We start from the raw sequence: 25,207 nt of genomic DNA, 5'->3' as shown, positions 1-25,207 counted from the left end.
AAAAGATTTACTCCAAAAAAGAGAACAAAACCCTACCTCTCCCTCCTTTACAATGTAAAACTGCGCTCATTTGAATTGTTTCATTGAATTATAGAATCCTATGATTTTCCAATTGTCTCTCACTAACGCTAAGTTTCCATTGAAAGCCACTATGATACAACGGATCAAAAGTTAGTGATGACTACCGGTATGTCTCAAATAAAGTTCAATCTAGACCCATTCGCAATTCACACAAAAAGGCATTGAGAGACGTATAACCTTACTACGCGACAAACGAAAACCTCTTTGGCATCGCACTTGCGGGGTGAAATGTTCCGCATTTATAACCCCCTTGTATCAATATAAAAATTCTCATTTGTTGTCCCCATACGTTTTTAATAGTAGTAGTGGGGAGAATTTGTTGAAATATCAATTAGATTCGTCTTCTGTGATCATGTCGTCAGTTCTCATGGCCACTCAGTCTTAAAGATAGATATTACGTATACAAGGAGAAATTTTATGTTGATCACTCTTAAAAGGGTTAAATGAACCTTGGGATTGGCTTTCACCTTTGATCACGAATGGGAAGTATAGGTGTGGGCTACCTTTTGAAAACTCTCCAAATAATGCGAGACGACTAAAGCTCTGGGATACTTTATTATATTGAGAATTCAATAAGTCGTTTCCTCGAGTAAAATCTGAGGTTCACGGTAAGATAAAACAGGCTATGATCGGGTCAATTACTACGGGATCGTCGAAGATCCCCCAAATTTTTCTTGTACCTCAAAAGTTTGCTAGATAAAAATGACGTCTCTTTGCCATTAAAAATAACTCATGCTGCATTTTATGTACAAACCTAACATCTCAAAAGCACCAATGCCACACTATGTACAAATGGAAATAATAACTAATAATTATGTCAATTAATTTATTGCTCTGGAAGTCGTAGGAAATTTACCACAGGACCTCATTCGCTATTTTAGAATTGAGAAGGCAGCTAATTCTCTATAACTACTGTACTGGTCTTTTGTTCAGCTTTCGGCAGAAGAACAAAAACTTAAACAGGATCTTGGAGACAGATGTTACTAAGTAGCATGGGAGTCTCATAGCTTGGACTCTGACCAGCTACTGTGGGCTGCTGTCACAGGGCATGATCGCTGCCCCTTCTTCCATGACTCAACTTGCCAGTATTATATCCAATTCACCTCACATGACATCTACAAAGAATTCACAAGGATTACCCATGGCCATTCTAAAACTGTTCCTACTCGCTGACAGATTATCAGGGACTTGATCAAGTGGTCTCGGTATCATAGCGAGTCCAGGGGTCCCGGGCATGGGTACCCCAACCGGGGGTGGTGCAGGGAGTATTGGAGCAGCTGACCCTTCCACGCTGCGTGCATCACGATCCTTTCCCTTGCTGCTACCACTCTTCCCACTACTGCTTCCACCACTACTTCTGTTGTCACCATCTCCACGGTTACCGCCACCGCCGCTTCTTTTAGAGCTACCACTAGCACTGTGAGGGCTTTGGCTACCACTGTGTGCACTATAAAATGACTGCGCATACCCTGGTGTCTGTGCATCAACCATGAGTGGAGGGGCTGTGGGGTAAGGAGGCATTTGATGATAGCCATAACTTGGGGGTCCTGCCATCCAGGAGATTCCTTGCTGGTGTGGAGGGAGGGGTCCCAGAGTGTCGTTGTCACCATCACCCTCGTGCTCATGAATTGTAAGAGCTGCCATATCTAAAAACACAAACACGGAGCAACTGTTAAGGATCGATTCCTAGAAACAGTTTGAAAATGCAATGCAAAGGGTGCCTTTTACCAATCAAAGCAGTAAGTCCAGGGTGCAAAGAAAGTCTGTTTTACAGCTTACCCTTTGGGAAAGCCGTAGCTAGCGTGTACTAACCCAAGAGCAGTTTTAACAAGCCCCAATACAATTCTTGACCGGTAGCATTGATTACAGTTCTCTTTAAATTCCCTTTCCCGTCGGGCAAGTTAAGAACAGAAGTCACTAGCCAGAAAGCAAAATCCACTAAACCCAGACAAAACCTTCTTTGCACATTGCCTTAAATTATAGCAAATTTTCTCATAAAGGATATTCTACCAGAAAAAAAAAAAATTATTATCATAAATTTTGGGTAACTAATGCCAAATAATGATCTGATAATAAGATCTTAGGGTTGAATTAGCATTTCTTGTGAAAAATGTCACAACAAAACTGGTATTCTTGCCCCCTTCTGATTTACAGATGACTTGCAACTAGAATAACAGTACAGGGGCTATACACTAGCTTTGCCCAGTGGTCCATGGTCCCCCACTTTTGCTCTTGGGAGACCTTAGGAAATCTTGGCTTTTCTTTCTTTTTTCACGAAAATCATATACTGGACACCCTTGAGTTCACAGGTTCAGGGCACTAGGTTCCTTTGATTTATCTTACTAGAGAACAGCCTTGAGAATTAGCATAAGAATATAATAATCCACAAGCCACAAGCCAATTCATAACTCAAATATTCAAAGAAAGTTTCCAGCTTTGACATTCAGAAACACAATACACAATAATTTAGTAATCATCACATAAATAAGTAGTCAGCACATCTGCTAGTCCAATTTAGTTTCAGACCAGAAGCATCCAGAGTGGTATGGGGTATCAAAATAGCTCTAGGCTATAAACAAGACTGTTAATATATTTGGAAATTTAAATAATTAAATTAGTGGCAATATAGGAGATAGATAACCTGGCTTGATAATACAACAAAGAAAATAACACTAATGATTTTGGAAAATTAACTATTTTACATTTTCATCCCTAAGACACTGACTAAAATATAAAAGGGAAGAAAATAAAGAACTTACTTCCACAAAGATCTCCAAAAACATAATAGCACTGTTCTGAGAAGGTAATCTTATTCACTGTGTGACGAATAAAGCCAGCCTGTAGGCAAGAAAAAAAGAAATATTTTTAACGACAAAAAAAGGTAGAAAAGTCTAGAATAATTAACCAAATCATTTACCACATATGTTATTGACAAGATTATCTGATAATAATATTATGAGTCTCGTAATCTAATTCGTAGTTTACTTTCTTAATTATTCAGAAGAAAATTAAACTTTAGCCCATGGGTTGATTTAGAGAAAAGCTGATAACACTTTTTAAATGTAAAGACCTCACAAGTTTGTACTAAGGACGTGTAATTTGCTAGTGGGCAGAAGTGCAGACCTACCTTTAAAAGATTGCAGGCATACTTTCTAGCTTCACGTCTGTCTTGAAATCCTTCTACACGGTTGTAAAGCCAGTCTACAACATCAGAACCTGCAGTGTAAATATAATAAAGAAATTAGACAAGGTGTTGTGAGAAACATGCACTTTACCCAGAATTTCTTTATGTTTTGAGGTCTTCAAATTCCTTGAATTTCCTTGACTTTTTCCACGACCTTAGGTTTGGCTGTAATTTTCAAAAATTTCTAAACTATTCTTAATTTTGGTGATTTTTTTATCTAACCCAGTTCAAGAGAGACAAACTCTGATGTCCAAAACAAGTGTCATTTGCACTGTCTCTAAATTCCATGTCCTTGCTTTGAAATAATTGCAGTAACTAATCTACTAAACATAACTTCAATAAGTTACTTATTTTCCACGACTTTTCAGGCCTGGAAAACAAAATTCTTAAATTCAATGACTTTCTAGGTTTTCCATGACCTGTATGAATCCTGTTTTAGCCTGTGTAGCCAGCAGGATTGTTAGTACGAGCAAAGTTTTGGCAGAGAAGCTACGAACCTGTGGTGCTTACTTCTTGCGACAAAGCTTAGAGATTGATGTCTTAACTGCCAACACTCTCACACGCACAAACAATTCTGCCAGCTACACAGGTTAACCCTGTTTACCCTATGCTCAACAGTAAAGTTTGATGAAAGCATCAAAGATGATACACACCTATAAAAGCATTAGGAATAGTAATTTTAAGCCACATCCTATCCCTGACATCAAGACCTGAATCTGGAGCTGCCATTGTTTTTACTATAGTAGTCATGTCTGTGTTTACTGAGAGGCCTTCCCCTTCTGGAAGCTCCGTATATCCTAGAACAAAAGAGAAAATAAACCCTAAATAAAGCCAACAGAACTTACAAACATTTACAGCTGTAGACTGTCACTTTGCAAGACATATCTAGTTGATACTTGAACAAATTCTCCCCACTCCTTTTTAGGAAATGTACGGGGGCAACAAATGGGAATTTCAAGTTTGATATTTTATTTTATGGTTTAAAGGGTTGAGAACCACAAAGCAACTCACTGTCCGACTCTGGTAGGGAGCTCGTCATTGATGAGCTTGTAGACGTCATGGTGGTCAGTGATTGGCTGTTCGGCTGTTTTCCATATTGGACTGCTGGGTTACCAAGTTCTAAAATTCAGTAGAAAACAAGACCATGAGAAAATTATAAGCAGGAGATTTTTCATGTCATTTTATCCTTACTTTACTCATGCACATAAAAATTTCAATTTCGGAGGTGACTTTGAAGTACTTACGAGCCATTGCTGTTGTGTGTTGGACCCACGCAGACGTATCGATAGGACGAATTGGTTCACCTAGACCAGAAAACAGAAAGGTAACCCAAATGTTAGCACACTGCACACAACTAAGTCAGCGTGGGCCTTTTGCAATGGTTGATCACATGTTCAACTTTCGGTAAACTTGAAAAAAATTCACTTTGGAAATTGTCCGCAGGAACTGAAAGAGCATATTAAAATTAGGTAACTTGTAAATTTTCTGTTGTATATCTCAAAACAACGGTTACGGAAAATTAAAAGGATTGTATGGAAAAACAACTCTTGCCACCTAGTCACGTTTAAGTGGTTTCTCATACAAATCATTATAAATTTTGACATTTTCAAATTGTTGTAAAATCTTTCCCTTATGTATTACAAAGCTCACATTTTCTGCTATGAGTTCACAAGAAAATTTAAACCCCAAAACACATAGGAAAATAGGCCTATTACAAAGAACAAAAAATTGATACATACTTGGAGGTAATGTAAAGTATCCTTTGGGGGTTGGATCCCAACATTTTGCTACAGTCAGCGTAATAGGTCTGAAAAGCAATTTATAATAGGATAAATGAGAAACATACGTAGAAGCAGCATTTTTTAAATGTGTTTACCAGATTATAAATCTGTTGCTATAGTGTTGCATCTAACATAAACATTTATGCCTTGAGCTCAAGTAAAATCGTCATTCACAGTCTTCAAATATCAAAGAAGTCCTTCAAATGTCAAGTGTAAACAACTAAATGGTTTAATGAAGTGTTTCAAGCATACAATACATTCACAGTTTCCTTTTATTAAAACCACATTGAACTCACTACAAATGACACGAAATAAGACATGGTAAAGAGCAATAAATCATCCCTTAATTCAAGAAAATGATACTGGATTTCCTGAATCTGGTTAAAAAGGGAGGCCAAAGAGGATAATGTGAATAAAAAAAACATCAACAAGATTATTTATGTTATCACCTTCAAAAAGGGCATGCATTTAATATCTGGGACAATTCTGTTAAGAGCCTTACCCAGGTTTGTGGACCATCTCTCTTAACACCCGCACAGCATCATCATTGCTCATATTTTCAAAATTAACATCATTGACCTGAAAAAAGGAAAAGGGATCAGAAATCAAGGTCAAAAACTTGCTATTATTTTAATAAACTTTTTATGACTGTTCATTCATATCAACCAGGTAGCTAAAAACCTGTGTTATACAACATTCTTCCCAATGAAATGTTCTAGAAGGACAAAAGAATGATCAAGTACTTTAAGTACCATAAATCCTCTATTAAGCGCCCCCCCTCTCTAATAAGCCCTCCCTTTTCAGAGGAAGAAAGTTAATCAGCCCCTCCTCCCCTCCCCTTATTATTATTGACCAATAAAATGTTAGACTGCATTAATCAATCACCACCGTAAAACTTTGTGTGGAGTGATCTAGGATGGTTTATTCACGAGGTGGAAGTTTGGATTTGTTCTTGATCCTTCTCTGCATGACTTCAACTTCTTCTACTTGAGCTTTTCCACTTTGCATTCTAGTTCTTTATGGAGAACTGATACCATCATCTTTGCTAAATAAATAAGCCCCCCTATCTCTATCAAGCCCCCACCCTCACCATCACCACCATCACTCAAATGTGCTCAAAATAAATAAACCCCCTAGGCTTAAAAGTGGATGTATGGTAAATAAGGAAATGCTGCACATACCTGGAGGAGCATATCTCCTGGTTCTATTCTACCATCCAAATCAACTGCACCTCTGTTTACATTAGAGAGGGGAGGATGAGACAAGGATAAGTGAATTGTTACCTTCTCTGATTGCAATAAACTATGTGGATTGATCAAACCTAGAAATAATCCTCAAGCATGACAACTACTTTTTCACTGAACTGTGTTAATTAAACAAGATGGTTTTTCCCTTAAAATTTGCAATTAAGATTTTTCTGTAATTTTTTTTTCAAAAACTAAAAAAACTGTAAAAAAAAAAAAGGACAAGATTTTTACATTGACAAAAATATCACTTTCACTCGAAAAGAAAAAACACAAGACCTGTTTACAAATACTCAGTACAAAGAAAAACTGTAAACAATAACTTCATCACTACTTGAAAATGACATTTGGCATCAAGAGTTTTAAGAGTATTGCATTCTAAACCTTAGCAACAAAAACATTTCTGAAGTTTTGATTTTATTCATAAATGAATACGGACAGAATGTGGATAAGGGTCAGCAGTAATAGACACCATTTTTCCTGATCTAAACACTCCCTTCAGAGGTTATGAAAAAGCATTTTTTAAAGGTATTAATCCCAAATAGCCGGTTCAAAACTATGAATTTCATTTACAAAGAAATAGTTAACACTTACCCCTTCATGATTGAACCAACATAAATTCCACCATCCCCTCTTTTGTTACTTTGACCAACAATACTAATTCCTAGAAAATTGACTTTATCTGAAAACAAAAATAACAACAACTTTTACTTTAACATTTTGTGGAATGTGTAGATTTCTGTTATTTATAGAAGACTAGACTTCACATGATAACTTATATCAACAAGTAGGTATGCACTAAACATATACTTCACATATGTTTGACCACAATGACCCATGCATGGATGATAAATTATGTAATCCTTGAAGTTATGTAAATGACAAGTTCTCACGAATCTGAACTACTTAAGATGATAACAATGAAGAAAGGATCACAGTTGCTCTTTGAGATACAGACAGATTCATGGTTTCTTTGCAAGAACTTCCTAGAAAATTCTGTGGGAATTTGAGCAGAAATCTTATTTTTAGAGCATCCACAGTACTGACTGGTGTTAAAACGGGGTCAGGGGACTCACCCATATTTAGAGTGACTGTGATAATGTTCAGAGACATTGTTGATTCTGTAATTGTGCTGAAGGACGAACACTAAAAAAGGAAATTAATAAATGTTAATTAACATCATTGGACACCTCAAATTCTAGTCAGACACCACTTAAATTATCTTAAAATACGCCCCCTCTAACCAGTACTGAACCCAAGGGTCACTAACATCATTCTAAATTCAGTTTAAAAGTAAATGACAAGACTGCTATGCAGTAATTCAGTACAGAACAGTGATATTTTGTAAACAAGAAATTCACTCTTTTTATCATTTTTCCTGATCAAGGCTTCAAGAGGCTGTCCACACTTGGTGCCCGGAAACCAGTGCCTCAGTAACAGCACAAAATAGTGTTGTGTTCACCCCTTGACCCAGTATGTGACTTTACATTACACAGTCGCTCCACTCTGCCCTGAACCTAACAATAACCGGGTGCACACAGGGCCCTGCTGTCCAATTCTGTGCCAAGTACAAGCCCCGGCACTGACACTGTCAAAAATCTCGGGGTAGCCAATTGAAAAAAGAGTGTGTTCACATTAGTGCCTAGCAAGTACCACACTCGGGCACTGTGCCCAGGCACAAAGTGCGAACGCTGCCTAGGTGTCCACAAACATAAAGACTTGGTACTTTGGGTAATCATTTACTGGAGGTTCAAATGTATGTAATTCACCACTAGCTGAAAGGACAAAACAAGATGATCTCTAATCAAAAAAGGCTTAAGGACTCACTCTTTGAACTCTGGGCATCCTGGGTCTCCTTCTTCTTCTTCTATGTCTCCCACGTAGGAGCTGAGAGTTTTCTGTTGTGCTTGAAAACCTAGAAACACTACAAAGATAAAAATAAATCTTTAATGCTGTTTCTAGCCAAAGCTACAATCTTGGGACACAATTAAATGGAACAGCAAACCCCCACCCCCTGTTTTTCTTTCTGACTTTCTTTTTCAGACAAATGTTAAATTTTTGCCTCCCTCTAACTATTTCAGTTCATGAAAAAAGAAAATGTAATCAAAGAGAAAAACTGAGCTGTTTTTAAAAGGAAACATGTAGTGTTCTTTGATCAGAGTAAGATGAAAGCCACCGTCAAGGAAAACAGTTTTAACAAATACCAGGAAACAACTATGGAACTATATGCAATTCAAGAAATGGAAATTTATACATCGAATGGAACGGACCATTTCAGTTTGGTCCAACTGGAATATTTGGGACCAGCTTTGAAGGTGGTCCACTTTGACCAGTCTGGTCATTTCGATCGGTTGGGCCATTTGACAAAATTTTGTCCCCAGTGCCACTCTTTTGTATCCTGCTTACAAGAACAATAACCAAATGCACGATGGCTTGGGTCAGATCTGTGCAATGGGAATGTACTGTTTTATTGAGCATGTGAAATTTCCGAAGTTTCAAATAAGAATTTTTGTTAAATGGAAAGCACCCTTAGTTTTTCCACAGAAACCATACCCTGTCTGTCACAGGTTCAGAGCACTGGGCTCACTGCAATTTTGCTTTACATGTAGTTTACCTGCTTTGATCATCTGAGGAATCTTGGTAACTTGTTGTTTCAATATCACTACTCATCATAGAAGCACTTTCATATCTATCCCCATCATGCCGCCGTCGACCATGGATTACTGTAACACATGAAAAAATAAACAATCCATTAGTCTCATTTTAGTAATGTCAAAAGTGCTAGACTGCAAGGTCAAAGTACTCTGCAGATTTTACTTTGAAGGACCTACATGTAACATTGTGGTTTTACAGGTTTCACATTAGGTGCGAGCATTCGGTTAAACAACCAGCTACTTTGACGTCAGAGCCATCTACTTTTAGGGGAAAATCGGTCGAATGAGGGAGTGAAAGCCTCAAATTGTCTACGGCACTTGATCCCCAAGCCGCCTACTTTTACATCCTAGCCCTATATATCAACATGTAGGTCTGCCTTGTTTTATCCGGTTTAGCAAACTCACCCTCATTTCTGTTTATACTATGTTTTTCCCGTCTTCTGGAACCTCTTCTAGAACTAACTGTAGAGTCGACTTCTGAATCAAAATCCCCTGTAGTGGAGTGACCTCCATGACTAGAACAAGCAACAAAACAAATATAAAATTGACAGATCAAAATAATCAGCTTCAATCTTGACTGTAATCCTTAGTTTCAGTAGATAATAAGAACAGTTCAATTTCTGTTCTTGCAGTTTTGGTAGGACTATAAGATCAGAATTTTCTCATTTTCTAACAGATAAAAAAACAGGATACAGACATCATGTGGCCACTAAATGTTACTTTAGGTGGTCACATAACCTGCTGGCCCCAGTTGTTCAAAAGCTGGATAGAGCTTTCCGTCGTATAAATCTCTATCCAGTGGATAAGTATTAGGGAAACCAATTGCACTGTCCACTGGATAGAGATTTATACAGTGGATAGCACTATCCAGCTTTGAACAACTGGGGCCAGACCTTTAATAATCCTAAAAAGCATAGGAAACATTTCTGTAGTTTTTGATTCACTGTAGGACAATGATTAACCCTGAATTATACAATTTAATAAATGAAAATCAAAGTAAATCATGATCATTGTGATAATAACAAAGGGTGGGAGTGGGTGGAGAACCTAGGGTGTTAATCCAGTTTCTGTCATTAAAAACACCTCCCAACAGAAACAATAACATTGTTAATGTTGTTTCCCCAGAATCTTTGGCTTATCAGAGAACAAAATGCATTAGTTTCCCAAAGGACCAGTCATATTGTCAAAGTGTTTTGCAATATGACTTGTCAAAGACGCAAGTAGATCCAGATTCTATGAAAGGGTTTATACAAAAAATTGCAACCATTTTCAAGGACTTTTCAAGGATCACCTGAGATTTTCAAGGACCACCTACTAGGAATATAATTTCACAAATTGTACAAAAATGCACATTCCCAGTCTATTCTAATAAGACTTTAAGGCTTTAACTATTTGCTTCACCAACTTCTCTTCATTTTTCAGTTCACTTGTCTTAAATTGATAGTTAATTATTGGATAAAACAGAGAGCACTTTATGTAAATAACCTTTAAATTCTCTGAGCTATGATTTATATTCTTTCTTGAATAACCACAAAGAATCAAAAAACTCTTTCCAGGCTACTACATTCAAAGTTGAAGAAAAATCAAGGACTTTTCAAGGACTTGCAGTGAAATTTAAGGACTTTTCAAGGAAACATGGGATTCAAGGACTTTTGAGGACTTCCCCTAAAATTCAAGGACTTTTCAAGACTGTGCCAACCCTGTATGAAAACAAAGTAGTGGTACCCAGTGATTTTGTTACGTCTGCGTCCTGTGTCCCTGACGTATAAAAACCCCCAAAGACGCAAATAATTCATGGCATCTCGTAGGACACAAAGACAATGGATTGATTTGAATCTTTTTGTAGAATATCATGTGAAGACAGTGAAAACATACAATATTATATTTTTAACAGTACAAGCTATGGTTTTCTTCCAGGCCCTAGTTTTTTCAAAACATTGATAATGCTATCAAATGGGTAAATCTCTATCCCCTGGATAGAGCATCAGTCTCTTGAATACTTCTCTGGTGGATAAAACTATCCAGTGTTTGAAAAACCAGGGCCAGGCAACTCTACATCATGGTTTTTACTTACTGGAAGGATGGTGGTCTTGAATCCCCGATACCAACTGTTCTTGGCATAGGGGGATGAAGATCAGATCCAGCTGATATAACAGACTGCTGGTCATCTCTGCTGCCTTGATCTGATACACTACTTGTGTCTGATGTGACAAGCTGAAACAATGAATTGATCACAGGTTAATCATCTATTACTATCATTAATAATTAATATTATTATTATCAAAAAGGACCTGTTATTGTATTAAAAGTAGACAAGACAAGACATTCCCTTGTTTCACTGTCATTCATTAACATACCAAAAAACAAAGTACAAACTTAACCAACTTAAACCAAGGATAAAATTGAACCACAACATAAAGAGCTTTGAATAAGCAACACAAGTTGAAGAAATGGTAACAAAACACAAAGTAAAAAAGGCTGACAGGAACTTACTTTCTCTCTCAATTTGTGAACACAGAAAAGAGGGAAACTGGCCCCTACCCCTATAGTGGCCTCATGAAACTGCCTAGAATACAGTGATTACCTTGTTTAAGATCCTTAGTGTCTTCAATTTGCAGAGCTGATGGACCACACTATATTACTATGTAACTCTTATATTGCACATAAGCAGTGCTTTGCTATGGCTACAATTAAATCTCTCAGAAGAACGATGTCCAGAGAACATGGCATTAATTACTATTTCTGTTCTAGCAAACAGTCAACTGAGAACACCCTTTCTAGAGTAAAGCCAAATAGAGTACATGGAGGAGTTATAACAAGGCATACAACAACATCAAGATTACATCAAAATATATTGCTTTGCATTTACTTCTTTTTGCCCTCATTACAGTATTTAATTGAACTGCCAAACAGTCTCTAGGCAAACAGCTTAATTAAGCATGAAAATAGTGAAACCCCGGACAAAGTAAATTTAAGTGAATGTATTGAAGGCAGTACTAAAGACCCTTTATTACGATATTTTATTCTGTTCACTGAACAAATAAACATAAATTTTAGACATTTATATATTGCTCTGATTGTTTTGGCTGCAAAAACGTTTCTTATTATCATACACTGGTAATTAAGTCACTTAGCAAACAATATAGCTTCACCAACATATTTTACACTTCTGCAAAATATTTTAGTGGGGCATAGAACCACTTAACAGAATATAGAAAAATATAAAAGGATGTAACATGTGGTTTACACTTGGTTTATTATAAACCACAAAATATGTTATATTTATTTTAAAAAGCAAAACCAATGGCTAGATTTAAAAGCAAATTTATGATAAAAAAAATACTTGGTAGTTAATCTCCTTTTTACACCACCAAGCTCACAAGCAATTTAACAATCGTCACTAAGACTCTCTGGTTCAGCATAAAGATATTAGAACAAAAGGTCTTTCTTTCTCATGGTCTTGTCCAAGAAAAAAAGGCTCTTATTGTTCTAATCCAACATAAAGGGTACTAATGAGCAAGGCTAACAGACTAATTAGCACATCCATCCAAAATTGAAATCTCGGCCTTACTGACAAAGTAGAACACCCAAAATTATTAACAGACAGGTGGAAAAATCACACCATAGAAGAAGATAAGATGAAAAAGCGAAATATACAACCAATCTCTCACTAATCTATGCTCTCCGTGTGTTGTAGAGTAAATTTTTTTGGTATTTTTTACAAACCATCTGTTTCTCACAGATCCATTTACTTAGATGTTCATCAATGTGAAGCCATCCAAAGAGGACTGCAAACAATCTTTACAATCATACGTTGAAATCTTGAATAAAATAATCGTCTAGGAGTTAGCTTTATGATGATTCTCAAATATCGAACAGTACGCTAGGAAGCTTAAAAATATACAACTACCTTTCTCAGTGATAAAATTTGACCATAAAAACTGTCTGGCCACGACACTTGCACCTCAAAATCATGAAGGGCAAGTTACTTAAAAAACAAAAATACGCGACCGGCCTTTCAAAGAACGGCATCCTTCACACTGATGACAATTTAATGAAAAGCCTCCTAATTGCAAACCTAGTATTAAATAGCTCTTTCCCTTCAAAGAGCCAGTACTTCTCGCATTGGCCGAATCATTCACTCAAAAAAATTACTTTTACTCTTGACAAACAAGAAGAATGCAAATCACCGTAATAATTCATTTTGGAATGACAGCTAGAAGCCTTTTGAACAAAAAATTGTCTGATTTGCGATAAAAGGACGGAGTTAAAATCAACGAAACAGTTACCATTCCGTCCGTATAACCTTGATTAAATCTCCTTTCTTAACAATGGCCTCAGTAGGAAATCGATGAGATGTAAATAAAATATGAGGCTTGTACATTCAACCAAACTTTATTACTGAAGCACAATCGGAGAGCCAATATCTTTTTTGAGATAACAAATGACTGCTAGAAGTTTGAGGTTTGGGGTAATGGGGGACAAGTAAAAAAGGAAGTAAATTTTAAAGCCTGGGCAATAAATACCGGCAAAACATGTTTATGTTTAAGGATAATTCTCTACAGTTGCTTTTCGTATAATAATGGCTTTAAATCAAGATCATCCTAAGAAGCATAAACATGAACCTTGGCGCCAGACGGATATCCTTCTCTGTGGAATCACGAGGAAGGAAAACGCACTAGAAAGACGATCAGATCATTTCTTTTACAAATCTGCGTTCTAAAAGGCAATTGACGACCTTGACTGAGTTACAACTTAAAATAAACTTTATTTCATGCAACGAAAATATATCAACAAACCCGATCTCTTGAATGGCTTCGCCGGTAATTCATTTTACAGCTACGATCGGAACTTACAAAGAAATAGCAAAACCACTTACCCATGCGACTACTCTTCCATTAAAACATGGTAAGTTCATCTCTTCATCGCTTATCTCTTCTTTGACCACACTGCAAAAGAGATCGAAGTTATCATGAACGAAAAAGGTATCAATTACAATCGAGAAAGCCATCAGAAAAGTTCGGATGGAATGCGTGAGATCTGCGCCAAAACTCGCCAGCAATGACTCGCCGTGGATCGCTTGAAATAACGGAAAAATGATTATACAAGAAAAGGCTATGTACAGTCGTAGCTATACACAGGGAGTCACGGAACATGCTGACAGCGAGCGAACTTTCACACAGTATGGCTTCAAAGCAAAACAAGACGGATTTGAAAACATTGGATAGAAGAACGAGGCAGGTCGGTGTTTTCCTAAACAAATGTATTTCAAAGACTATTTATACAGATACATAACCTGCTGAAAATCGGAAGATTTCCGCTTGAGAAAGAACTGTACAGCGAAAAGAGACAATGCAAACAGTGCCTAAGAAATGAATCTACACAGAGAGCGCTTATTTGGTACACAAACTCACCCAAAGTCGTCGTCCATACTCTTGAAGAAGAACTTATAACTCGGCCGATTGAGTACATTTTTGAAGTCAGAAAGCGTAACTTCAGCAGGACTTTTGGGCAGTTTTACAAGGTAAGGTGTATCTTCGTCATCAATGTGATAAATAACCTTCGTTTCGTCCATTTCGGATCAATTCAGTGTACACCACACCAACTTGACCAAGATCTTCTGTTGCATCGCTTGATGTCAATCACTGGGGCGTCACGTGGCGCAAGTCAGACCAATCAAACAGCGGGATAAGACAATAAACCCAGACAAGAGCACTTTCATCACAAAAGACCAAAATTACTTTTTGCCGATCACACTGCCCGTGACATGATCCAGAAACCTTTGCTGGCAAAAATTTTGGCAGTCAAAGCATTGGTAAGTTTCGTAAATAACAACGAGTTACAGTCGGTCTATTCAGTAATCGAAGACGGGTGACGCGAAACGCTTTACGCACGTCGCACATTCCCGCGTCAAGTTGCGCACAAAGGACTTCCGCCGCCGGTTTGGAGTCCAATGCCGCAAAATTAAATTGAAACGTTTCATGGTTCATTTGATTTCTTCAACCAGCATATCATATCAATCTTAGAAATTTAAGAAACTTAATAGCATTATGTTGCTTTATTAGAGGCCTCCGTCTTGTTGATCATAACAGAAGACAGAGATCTGTCACAGAATCATTTGAGGTATTTGGTGTACCCTTAAATATAAAATAAACACTTCACTTTTGGTGTGCGCGTTTGCGATCGGCCGCTAATCGAATGCTAATGCAAGTTGCAACTCACCGTAATGTTGACTATTGCGTGTTGACGCGAAAATGAACGAGTGTGAGTGGTAAGCAATGAAATCAACACCGTACACAACTGTCACGGAGGGATTTCTTCACTGACATAGGTTAATTGATCCGATTAGTTTGATTAATTACTCGCCCTACTCATGTTTCCCGCGGGTAAAAGGTCCCAAACGCGAACTGTCCATGTCCGGCTACCGAAGGGCAAAAAAATTTATAAACACGTCAGTTCGGATGTGCCCTACCGAGAAGAATTTTCTGAGACGTATTAAAATAATGAGCTTTATGGTACTATTTCAAGTTCAGTTGGAATCGGTCAGTAGCTTGTGGCTCTTTGGGATTTATATTTTGGGACATGCCGTAACTTAACCAGGAAAATGTCTGTCAGATGGTCTTTCCCCAGCAGTTTCAAAATGCGGGGGGTAAATTGGCCTATAATTATTCCAAGACTTTTTTTATATACTATGCAAATTGAAATTGCCACACTTGCTTGTTCAAAGGATGTCAAGGCTGAATGTTATGTGAAAAGATGAGAGTATCACTTTTTTTTTATCAAAAACCAGAGTACTATTCGTGACTTTATAATTTAATCTATTTACATGTGGAATTTGACAAATGTGAAAATACAAAGCTTAGACCTGCTTATCCCTTAAAGAGGTCTTGAGTTGTAGATAAACCAAGTCTTGCCTTGCCATGCATCCAAGAGAGCTAATGATTGGTTGAATTGACTGAATCAGTGTTCCATATGAGTATGAGAGAGTAGGAAATGACAGTTCACCATAATCGGATTTTTCATTCTTTAGATAAAATAGCTAAGATATTACATGCACCCTGACTGGCAGAGAGTTGTTTGCAGGAGAGTATGAAATCACAGTTGTGACACCTCCATGTTTGGCTGCTCGCTTGCTGATCTCATAAATCACCATTTTGAAGAAAGTAGAAATCAGACAATATTATTGTAGTCTTGAAAGGGGTTTTCTTTGTCAGGAAAAAAATAAGGTTTGAGTTTAATATTTCAGCAATACTCAGACAACTGCTCAGAATAAGAAAAAGATTGACAAGTTGGACTGCTTATAGGAAAAAGGGCTTAATTCCCCAGTCCCCACATTTAGAAACGCTCCACTGCCTCTGAATGACGCCTAGGGGCTAGGAAAAATAGCATTAAAAACATATCAGTCTCTTCATTGTCTGAAAATAAGAAACTGTACCAATTTCCTGATAGGAACTCTTTATTATTGTCATGGATTTTCTCTCTTAAGGAGGATTTCACTATCACATAATTTTTATGTGTGTAAATATAAAATAGAGGGGATGTTTGAAAGGTTGACGGTGGAAAACCTCCTTACCTTTTGTTGTCAAGCCATTTTCTGCTATCTTCATGACAATAAAAACATGATAGTCTAAGGAGAAACTGTTTCTTTCTTTGGCAAGGTTTAATCTTTTATTGGAATGTAGTAAATTTTGCTTATGTATGTCATACAACTCTTTTGCTGATACATTCATAAAATTTTACTGTAAACTAACAGAATCACTGGGGAAAAAGGCACAGGCAACCTACAGCATAAAAGTTGTGTAGCTCTAGAATAAGCTAAATGCAGCTGGTCTGTTTAAAGTACTGTTCTCATCATCAGGGGATTTAGCTCCAAAGGAGAAACTAAATTCAGTGGGCCCAGTGACTGCTTGTTGTTGATTAGACTGAATAGGACTAGGATCTCCAAAGATGGAACATCCGTTGAAAGTTGATGGGTTTGTCCCAAACAACCCATCACCTGCTCTGCTCTCTCCAGACACTGGTGACCCAAACAGGTTTGAATTCTGTCTTGACACAGGGAATTGATCAGCTCCAGACCCTGTTTGGAGATAAGTACTTAAGTGTGATTTACTGTGTAAAGCCTTGTTCTCATATACCACCAAGGTATCTGTGACGTAGCTGCCGGTACTGCCTGGGCTACTTCTTGGATGAATGAGAACATGCACCGCCGGTAATAAGAGCCATCGCAGAGCTTTACCACTGACATACCTTCGAAGTTGAACTCAAGTCAACTTCACAGGCATGCCGCAGTTAAGACTGGGATGACCAATGTTGCCAGCCAGTTCTGTTCTCATATCAGAACAGTATCCTAGGCAGTACTGGCAGCCATGTCACGGGTGCATCGGCGGCATGTGAGAACCAGGCTTAACAATGCTTTTTAGTGTTCTTATCGCCCCATGTAAGGTTATCCAAGACAGTCTGGATCATTATATGTTTCTGGGAAACTGCCCAAATACCCCTCCCTTAAGAAACATTTTGCCCTAAGTGAAAAGCAATTGTTAATGACAGCTTTAATAGGGGAGGGGTATGTGGGCAGTTTCCCAAAAACGTATAATGATTCGACAGACTTGGATTTTGGATTCTGCGCTGTGGATTCCAGATTTTTTGTCAGTGGAACTTACAAGACTCCAGTCACTCCAACTGAAAGCAGGATTTGGGATTCCTTTAGTTGGATTACAGGTTCCAAATCCCAGGATTCTGGTAGGCCTTTGTACATTGTGCTAGCATTTTTTCTGTGATGAGTATTATTGAGCATATTTTCAGTGACTTTTTTGGGGACTAACAAGCATTTTAATGGGAAAAATGGAACATTAAGATGGAGCATTTTAGTGGGGAAACAAAAGCATAATGTACAAAAGCCAAGTAGATTCTGAATTCCACAAGCAAAAATTTCCTGCATTACAGATTTCACAAACAAATATTTGGGGCGATTTTTATACACTAGATTTAAAAAAACTTGTTGATACAAAGCCGTGTGTCTACTATTAGTTAGTTGCTGCAAACTACCGTGAAAAGTTCAAGGTCTAAAATGTTCACTTTAAACATTGCTTTCCTTGGGAGTGCTAAAATAGTAGATTTAAATCTGATGGAAAAAATCAAGTGCACTAAATTCCTGAAATGATTCTGTACGGAGTTATCTACTAAGCATTTGTGACATATGTATAACCAATATTCTGAAAGAAGAAACATTGTCATTACATATGCATTCTGCTCAGACTGCACCATGTACACAACTATAAGTTAATTTATCTGAAAATACCATTGAGATAGTTAATTACACAATAATGTTAGTACTTTAACCCAGGCAGTTTATTATTACATAAGTTTCAATAAGGGTATTAGTTTTCATATTATATGAGAAATATTGAGCAGGACTTAAGTCAAAATAAAGACCAATAAGCACCTATTAGTTGAGTCCAGCTATTAGATATCTTAACTATGTGATCTGTCAGTAATTGCCTACTTCAGTCATATTCTATAATTGGTATCACATATTTAACAGGGACCAAGTAAAGTCAAAATAATTTTCAACTTTTTAGTGAACAGGAATTTGAACTCAATCTTTTGGAAAAGCTTGTAGCAAATAAGACACAGCAGGACCCTCAAATAAGGCCCAGAACTCTCACCAGTTTGAGCTCAAGTTCATATTGGCAAATCTTCACTGCTATACTTCACTCTGTAAAATCCCAAATGATTGAATTGGTGTTTTTTTAACACCTCTTCTTTCGAAAGCTCTTTGGAAAATTTATTTTCTTCTCAACTGATTAAAGTGCATAAAAGTTGGTTGACCAAAGCCTTTGATAAACTACCTCATGGCTACAGTGACTTATATTTTATACACTGGCTTCATATTAAGGCTTCTTGTACTACAGTACACACACAAGAATTATACAACGGAGAGATAGTTCTTTTTCACTTTTTTACTTGGTGAAATGCTTTACTAACCTGTTGGAAAATTTTCCACTTCTTGCAGATTGAATAAGAAATTTGTATTCTCTCTGTTAGCCTGCAGTATTTCAAAGATAACATGAGCATAACATTTTGTTTCAGCAGAATTTCCCGATGTGGTCAATGTTCAGAATTAAAGCTGCATTAAAAGAAGTTTGCTCTAAAGACTATTATTTTCCTTTCTGCAAATGTATCAGCTTTGTAATATCGAGCATACACATTCTTTTAGTGTAGAGGCTTATATTTCAATGGACAGTTTTGCAAACATCACAGGGTTTTTATTAAAAAACCTAGTAGCAGGAAAAAGGTGTCATGTTTCCAGCTAGGAGAATATCTTGAAAAAAGCTCCATGTCTGAGTAAAAAATAGTCATAGGCTACCAAACATTAGCCGGAGAATTATGTCTAGTTGTGTAGTAAACAGAGAGTTCTGTGATCTCCGATGCCCAATGAACACCCTGCATTAGCTTTTCTTTTTCTGTTAGCATTGATTAAAACGCATGATAAGTCATTAATGGTAATAGCCTGTGAGCCAGCTCTCTGGGGGCAGAAGGGTTTGCTCGCGGGCTAGGCTATTATAGAAAAGAGAGATTAATGTAAACAAGTGCTTATCAACTGACCTGCTCCTTGTCTCCTTCCACAGAATTATCAAACATTGGCCTGCTCTGAAAAAGAAAACCATCTCCTGGAGACTTTCTGAGCTGCTGGATGAAATTTGAGTGTATCTCAAAATTGAATGGGCTGTTAGTTGCCTCTGAAGTTGGGACAAAACCAGAGTTTTGTTGATGTGCTGTTGTGGGTGTGCAAGGGAAGGTTGTTTCTTCATCCATATTCTGTGGACTACAAGCTGTGAGATTTAATGTAACAGACAAGTTTATCAAATAGTAACACCTTCATGTTTTAAAGTTGAACCTCCTATAAGCAACCACTCAAAATATGAAGACTAGTGGTCGCTTATATGAGGTAGCGCGTGGTTGCTTATGAGAAAAGAACCACAGGAGGTCTTTTCCAATGAGATGTCCAGACACATCTACTTTATGGAAGATAATTTATTACATGCAGTTTATTTCTAAGTTGTGATATGTGCAGTTCCATGTTGTGGCTAAAGTTCTTTGTATATTAACGTGATCTTAAGTACCAGTAAACCTCAAAGTCACAAACTAATTTTCATAGCTGTTTGTGGTTTTGTTTTCTCAACAATGTAAACATATAAATTTTAAATATATGGAGTATGAAATACATTTTGAACTGAGGTTGCATTAAAAATACCCTAATAATGTACTTACAACTGCAGTAGTCTTTGACTTACATGGTTGATTGTGTGAGATTTGAAGTTGTTGTGGGTGGCATTCACTGTGAGCTATTCTTGATGTCTGAACAACTTGGTCCTCTGTTATAGTTTTGCTAGACTGCTGACTTGAGATCAGCGTAGGCAATTGTTGCATCTGGGAGACAGGTCTTTCAGATACAAGTACTTCTTGTTGTTGCTGTTGTATAGCAATGTCTTCTTCTGTAGACTGTTCTGCATCCATATTTTTATCTGACTGTGGTTGCTTAGTGTTAGAAGATGAGTGTCCTTCTAGCTGAAAAGATGTCCCCACTGGGATGCCAGTAGATGTTTCAGGTGTTTCTATTATAGGGACTAATTGGTAAGAAATAGTTTCATTAAAATTAATTGCATTATTTTCATTTTGGCTTTCATAGGCTTTCTTACTGTATTTGGTGATTATGAAAGATTATCAGGGAAAAAAGTGTCATCAAATTGTTTATGGAACTTTTAAGAGAAAATTGAACTGTCTCCTCTATCTTACTTACTTACATGTTTCATAGTTTTGGTTATTAATTAATAAATTATTATAACACCACATTGTCACTAAAAGTGTTCTTTTGTAAATATCTTGAGTCTTACAATTTAATAGCCTGAATTTCATCCGATTACTTCGAGTCGTTATTACTCCCTTAGTAACGTCTGAATCAACCAGCCATTAATGCCATCCAGTGACGTCACTACTCCTTGACCTTTGCTTTAATTGAGGAGAAAACGACTCGAAGCAATCGGATGAATTTCAGGCTAACAATTTAAGTTTCAGCTAAGGTATTTTCCTCATACCTACTTTTTTCTTTACCTCCTGCTCATAAAATTGAGAAAACTCTGTTACGTATTAGTACCTTCCTCTTGTGACTTATTTTGGTGCCTTCCCATCCTGGTTTGTTCTTCTCGTGAGTGTTTTACCTTGGTGTTGACTTCTTGTATATTGTCAACAGTTTTTCTTGTTTCAAGGTTTAGCTGGGCTCTTCTTGTTGTTAAAGAATATAACCTGGGTGAAATGTCTTGTATGGTAAACAATGACACTATGAAAGGTTTTAAAGAAGTAGCTTATGGAGAAGAAAAATGAACAAATTTATTGTCTTCTGCTTTAGGCATTATTTCATAATGAGGTGTTCTCCATCAACAAAACATTTGGGAAAAAAACTGTTGACGTCAAGTATTAATACTGCATCTCCCCCAAAGTATCATGGCATTTTGTATTTTATTTTTCATATTATCCTTTGGAAACCCCTTTTGCAGTGGATACAGTTTGATGATCACTGGGATAGCTGATCTGAGTCCATTTTTAATTGTTTCTGAAATGAAAAGAAATTAATAGTTTTCAACTTTTTTTTTTCATTAAAGTACAAAAGAAAAAGATCTAGAGGTGAACCCAGTCCAGTTTAAACAGAGTGAAGAGTCTCCCCTTAAGGAAGGAAGATGTCTTTTACTTCACTTTCCAGTGCTTCTAAGATTTTCCCAGGGCTGTAGGAGTGGTAGAGAACCACTGCAAATGTAAGAAAACATGGCCTGTGACTTCACCCAGTGTATGTTGCAATATGTATATTAGTGTCTAGTTCATTTGTGCTGAGGAATGGAGGCCTCAAGGGCAGGAATGCTTGCCTTGGCTTAAGAGTGGGCTGACAGCATCTATCTGAAACTCATAGCCATTTATGCTGATCTCCAGATTCACTCTCATTAGTACATGTAAAGCATGTGGTTCAAATACTTGAAACACGACCAATTCATATTACTTTGTTCGGATTTGCATTAACACTAGGTGGTAGAAAGTGACCCATATCATATTCTACCTTGTATCTTTTTCTTTTCTGTTTCCATACTTGAAATGCCAGTCTCCAGTTGTCGAACTGTGGATCTTATCTCCTCCACTAGAAGGGGATATCAGACATGTAAAACGTGAATAAAAAAAATTAAGAATGGTTTTAACTGTGGTGGGTTCCATATCCTCTTAAAAGTGCTTTACTTTGTGACAACAAGGAAATACCCCTTTGTATAGAAACAAAGACTTCGAGTAGCCATAATGGACCTCAGGTATAGTAGAGCTTGCTCAACTCGAGAAAGGTGACCCTCAATTTCCACGCATGCCTTCATACTCTGCTCGCCCTACTACCCCTGAGGGAAATGAGGGACTGCTTGAAGCCACATTTCCTGGCCATTTGATGGGGGAAAAAATATGACAACTTGGGAATTTATTAAAAGGAGTGTTTGAGACAATTTAAGGGTGATTACTGACAAATACTTTCACTGGTTTAACCATTAAGAGAGCATTAATTTTTCATTGCTATAATGTATTCAGTCATATAAGCACATCACGTTTTAGGTCCCCTCTCACTACCTATCCACCCACCCCCCCCCCCCCCAACCCTTGTACTTATTGCCTATCCTCATCAAACACACACTCCCCTTATTTGCAATTACTAAGAGTTTAGCCTCCATAGTATGCAGTCTATGTAAGTAAAAAGATCATTATGTTGCCATCAAGTATTAACGCTACTATAGATACTTGAAGTTAAACAGCAACTCACATTGTTCCTTTTCTTGCATTGTATCCCTCTTTATCTTAGCAAGCTCCTTTGCATTTTCATTACTTTCATACTTAGTTTTGTATGTCTCCCAAATGGCCTGATACTTCTCCAGGACAGCATTGTTTTCCAACCTTAAATTATTAATTAATGGTGTAACGTTTTTAGTGAGAAATCACCTCAAATGTTCATAACTCTCTTCTTGGACAGTTTCAGTAAAATAATCATCCATTCAGAGTTGGCACTTTGCTTAGATTCCTTAGTAGGGTTTGCTAAACAAGAAATAGCCTGCGAGCCAGCTCTCTCATTTTGGCGAGCGAAGTGAGCCGCGCGCCCCTCGCTCGTTTACTTTTCGCAATATCCCCATATGGAGAGCTTGTACGCAGGCTTAACAAGAAACCAACATGTGCCAATTATTTGTTTAAAGGTGATGTTATTAGACTGCGAGCAGCGTCTTATTTTTCTTTGCAAAGTTACTGCGGGGTAAAAATAACGTCGTGGTTTGCAATCGCGCTGGATGAGATAAGAACTAAACGGATTTTAAGAGAAAAGGCGGACTGCAAGCAGTCTATGATGTTACAGGGAACGATTCGCAACGACGATTTTTAGCGTAACATAGCATCACAACATTGTTGCGACATTGTTTCGAATGGTTGCAACATTGTCCCAACACTGTTACCCTGTGTTGCGCTAAAAATCGTCGTTGCGAATCGTCCCGTGTATCACCTTAAGTAGGTGTAGATTTTTTTTAAAGGAAATTCATTCTATCAAAACTTGAGACGTCGCATCATTGATGGTATCTCTGATTGCTTAAATGTACAGCTATACCAATGGAAGCAATAATTTTCAGTGCGCGACATTTAAATGGCCTTTAAATTAATGCCTTGCCTGGTTAGTTGCGTCTTATTTAGGACCATTTCTTTTTTCTTCTTTAAAGCTTCTTCGTGCTCTTGAAGAACACTGTTTGTTCGTTTCAAGCTGTAGATCAAAAGAATTATAAAATCATTCTGACAAACCATTTTCGTTACACGTGCTGCGAAGACGGGTGGAAAAGGCAGGCGAGTGAATAGAAAGTGTCGTTTTTTTTTCGACTGACTACAAAACCAGTTCTGACTTTGACAGAGATAACCTTGAGTGAGCTCATCGCAAGACCACCTCAGTCGCGAAATTCAGTAGGCATACGTAAAATAATAAAAAAATGCTTACCTTTCGCATATCTCCCTGTTCTGAGTGAACTGTTTGTGTAATTGTTTGGCTTCCTCGTCAAGCTGAGTTGTGGACTTCTCTAACTCCTCAACTTGGCGTGTTTTTTCTTCCACTTGTCTCAAGAGAGCTTTATGTTTTTGACAATCAAAATGACGTCAACAGTTTTTCAGTACAGAAAAAAAAAACTATCACACTATCCCAAGACAAAGTGGCTTTCGTTACTTTTATCTGCTTTTATAGAGTGACGGTCCGCAAGAAGACCGCTTGATAACGCTGCACCCGTGTACCTGTTTACCCGTGTACCTGTCAAAGTGCCTGTTTTGCACTTTGAGTAAAAAAGAAATTAATATGCAGGGACAGTGCAAAACGGGCAAGGTTTTTTTCAGTTGAAGGGCCAATATTTTTACTGACTAGTAAAAAGAGTCTTCTTCAAGGGACAGCTAATTATAAGTTCTACTAGTCAAAATATTGTCCATTAAAATAGCTTTGTACCTCATCTCGATTGCTTAATGCCTATACACTATTCTTGCATGATATCTCCATTTGTTTCATTGCTAGGTAGTACTTTTCAAAGAAATTGCTACAAACTCATTAATTAAGCTTATATTTTTCCAACAACTATCGACAAACGAACGTTGTTCTTTTTTCACTGGAGTTTTGATAAGTTTAAATGGTCTTTTTACTCAGACTTACCTGCATATCGTTGTCTTTCTGTTTCGATTAGTTTCACTTGCTCCAAATTTTCAAATTCTGTTGTGAGGTGAATTAAACAAAGAAGGTTGTTGCTGACTAGTAAAGCTTGAAAGAATCTGTTTTAACTGCTAAAGGTAGTTTTGTTGTCATTTCAACAAGATGTTAACAACGAAAGATAAGGTCTCAATGTAGTTTTACCGCTTCTATTTCCTTGAGAAACAATAACTGTAACTTTGATTCAACCCTTTCTCTAAAGATATTTTGATTTAAGTTTAAAGACCTGTAACATTGAAAATAAAGGGTAGACCCCAAACACAGCGCAAAGACATTAGCTGAATATTAAACTCACCTGCTTTCTGGATGAGTCTGTCAATTTCAGGCGAACTTTGTCGATGCTCCGCAAGCAGGTTTTGAGGGCTAACTGGAGAACCCAAATCTGACACCTGCATTTTCAAAATTAAGCAATTTTTTGCTGCTGGTACAACATGCGTTTTTGTTTTTGTCTTTACATTACAAACAGTGACCAG

General features: G+C 37.3%; 2 protein-coding genes across 5 annotated transcripts; both read right to left on the bottom strand.

Annotated features, from left to right (window-relative positions):
- Nucleotides 1–65: 65 nt before the first annotated feature.
- On the bottom strand, nt 66–14,613 carry LOC140943447 (segment polarity protein dishevelled homolog DVL-3-like). Of its 4 annotated transcripts, none has more exons than XM_073392539.1 (17): nt 14,359–14,613; nt 13,824–13,893; nt 11,019–11,158; nt 9,350–9,459; nt 8,905–9,013; nt 8,118–8,214; nt 7,367–7,436; nt 6,885–6,972; nt 6,228–6,279; nt 5,549–5,625; nt 5,005–5,072; nt 4,510–4,575; nt 4,277–4,384; nt 3,919–4,068; nt 3,209–3,297; nt 2,841–2,919; nt 66–1,727 (listed from the first exon to the last, which is right to left on the bottom strand). In XM_073392539.1, the coding sequence occupies exons 1-17, from the start codon at nt 14,517–14,519 to the stop codon at nt 1,186–1,188; spliced, it is 2,076 nt and encodes a 691-aa protein (XP_073248640.1). In that variant the 5' UTR covers nt 14,520–14,613; the 3' UTR covers nt 66–1,185. The 4 variants fall into 4 exon arrangements, with proteins under 4 accessions (XP_073248640.1, XP_073248655.1, XP_073248648.1 ...); XM_073392554.1 differs by having other exon boundaries at nt 4,510–4,569; nt 14,359–14,612; XM_073392547.1 differs by having other exon boundaries at nt 3,919–4,062; nt 14,359–14,608.
- Nucleotides 14,614–16,639: 2,026 nt separating this feature from the next.
- Nucleotides 16,640–25,207, bottom strand: LOC140936976 (uncharacterized). Its single transcript, XM_073386526.1, has 12 exons — nt 25,030–25,207; nt 24,681–24,737; nt 23,988–24,114; nt 23,670–23,759; nt 22,785–22,915; nt 22,050–22,127; nt 21,506–21,554; nt 21,099–21,223; nt 20,239–20,571; nt 19,550–19,776; nt 18,929–18,989; nt 16,640–17,021 (listed from the first exon to the last, which is right to left on the bottom strand). Exons 1-12 carry the CDS (start codon nt 25,127–25,129, stop codon nt 16,750–16,752), a joined length of 1,650 nt encoding a protein of 549 aa, XP_073242627.1. The 5' UTR covers nt 25,130–25,207; the 3' UTR covers nt 16,640–16,749.

This window comes from Porites lutea, chromosome 1, assembly GCF_958299795.1.
Source record: "Porites lutea chromosome 1, jaPorLute2.1, whole genome shotgun sequence".
NCBI classification, from domain to species: domain Eukaryota; kingdom Metazoa; phylum Cnidaria; class Anthozoa; order Scleractinia; family Poritidae; genus Porites; species Porites lutea.
Note: the sequence above shows the minus strand (reverse complement) of the source record. Positions and strands in the feature narration are given on the sequence as shown.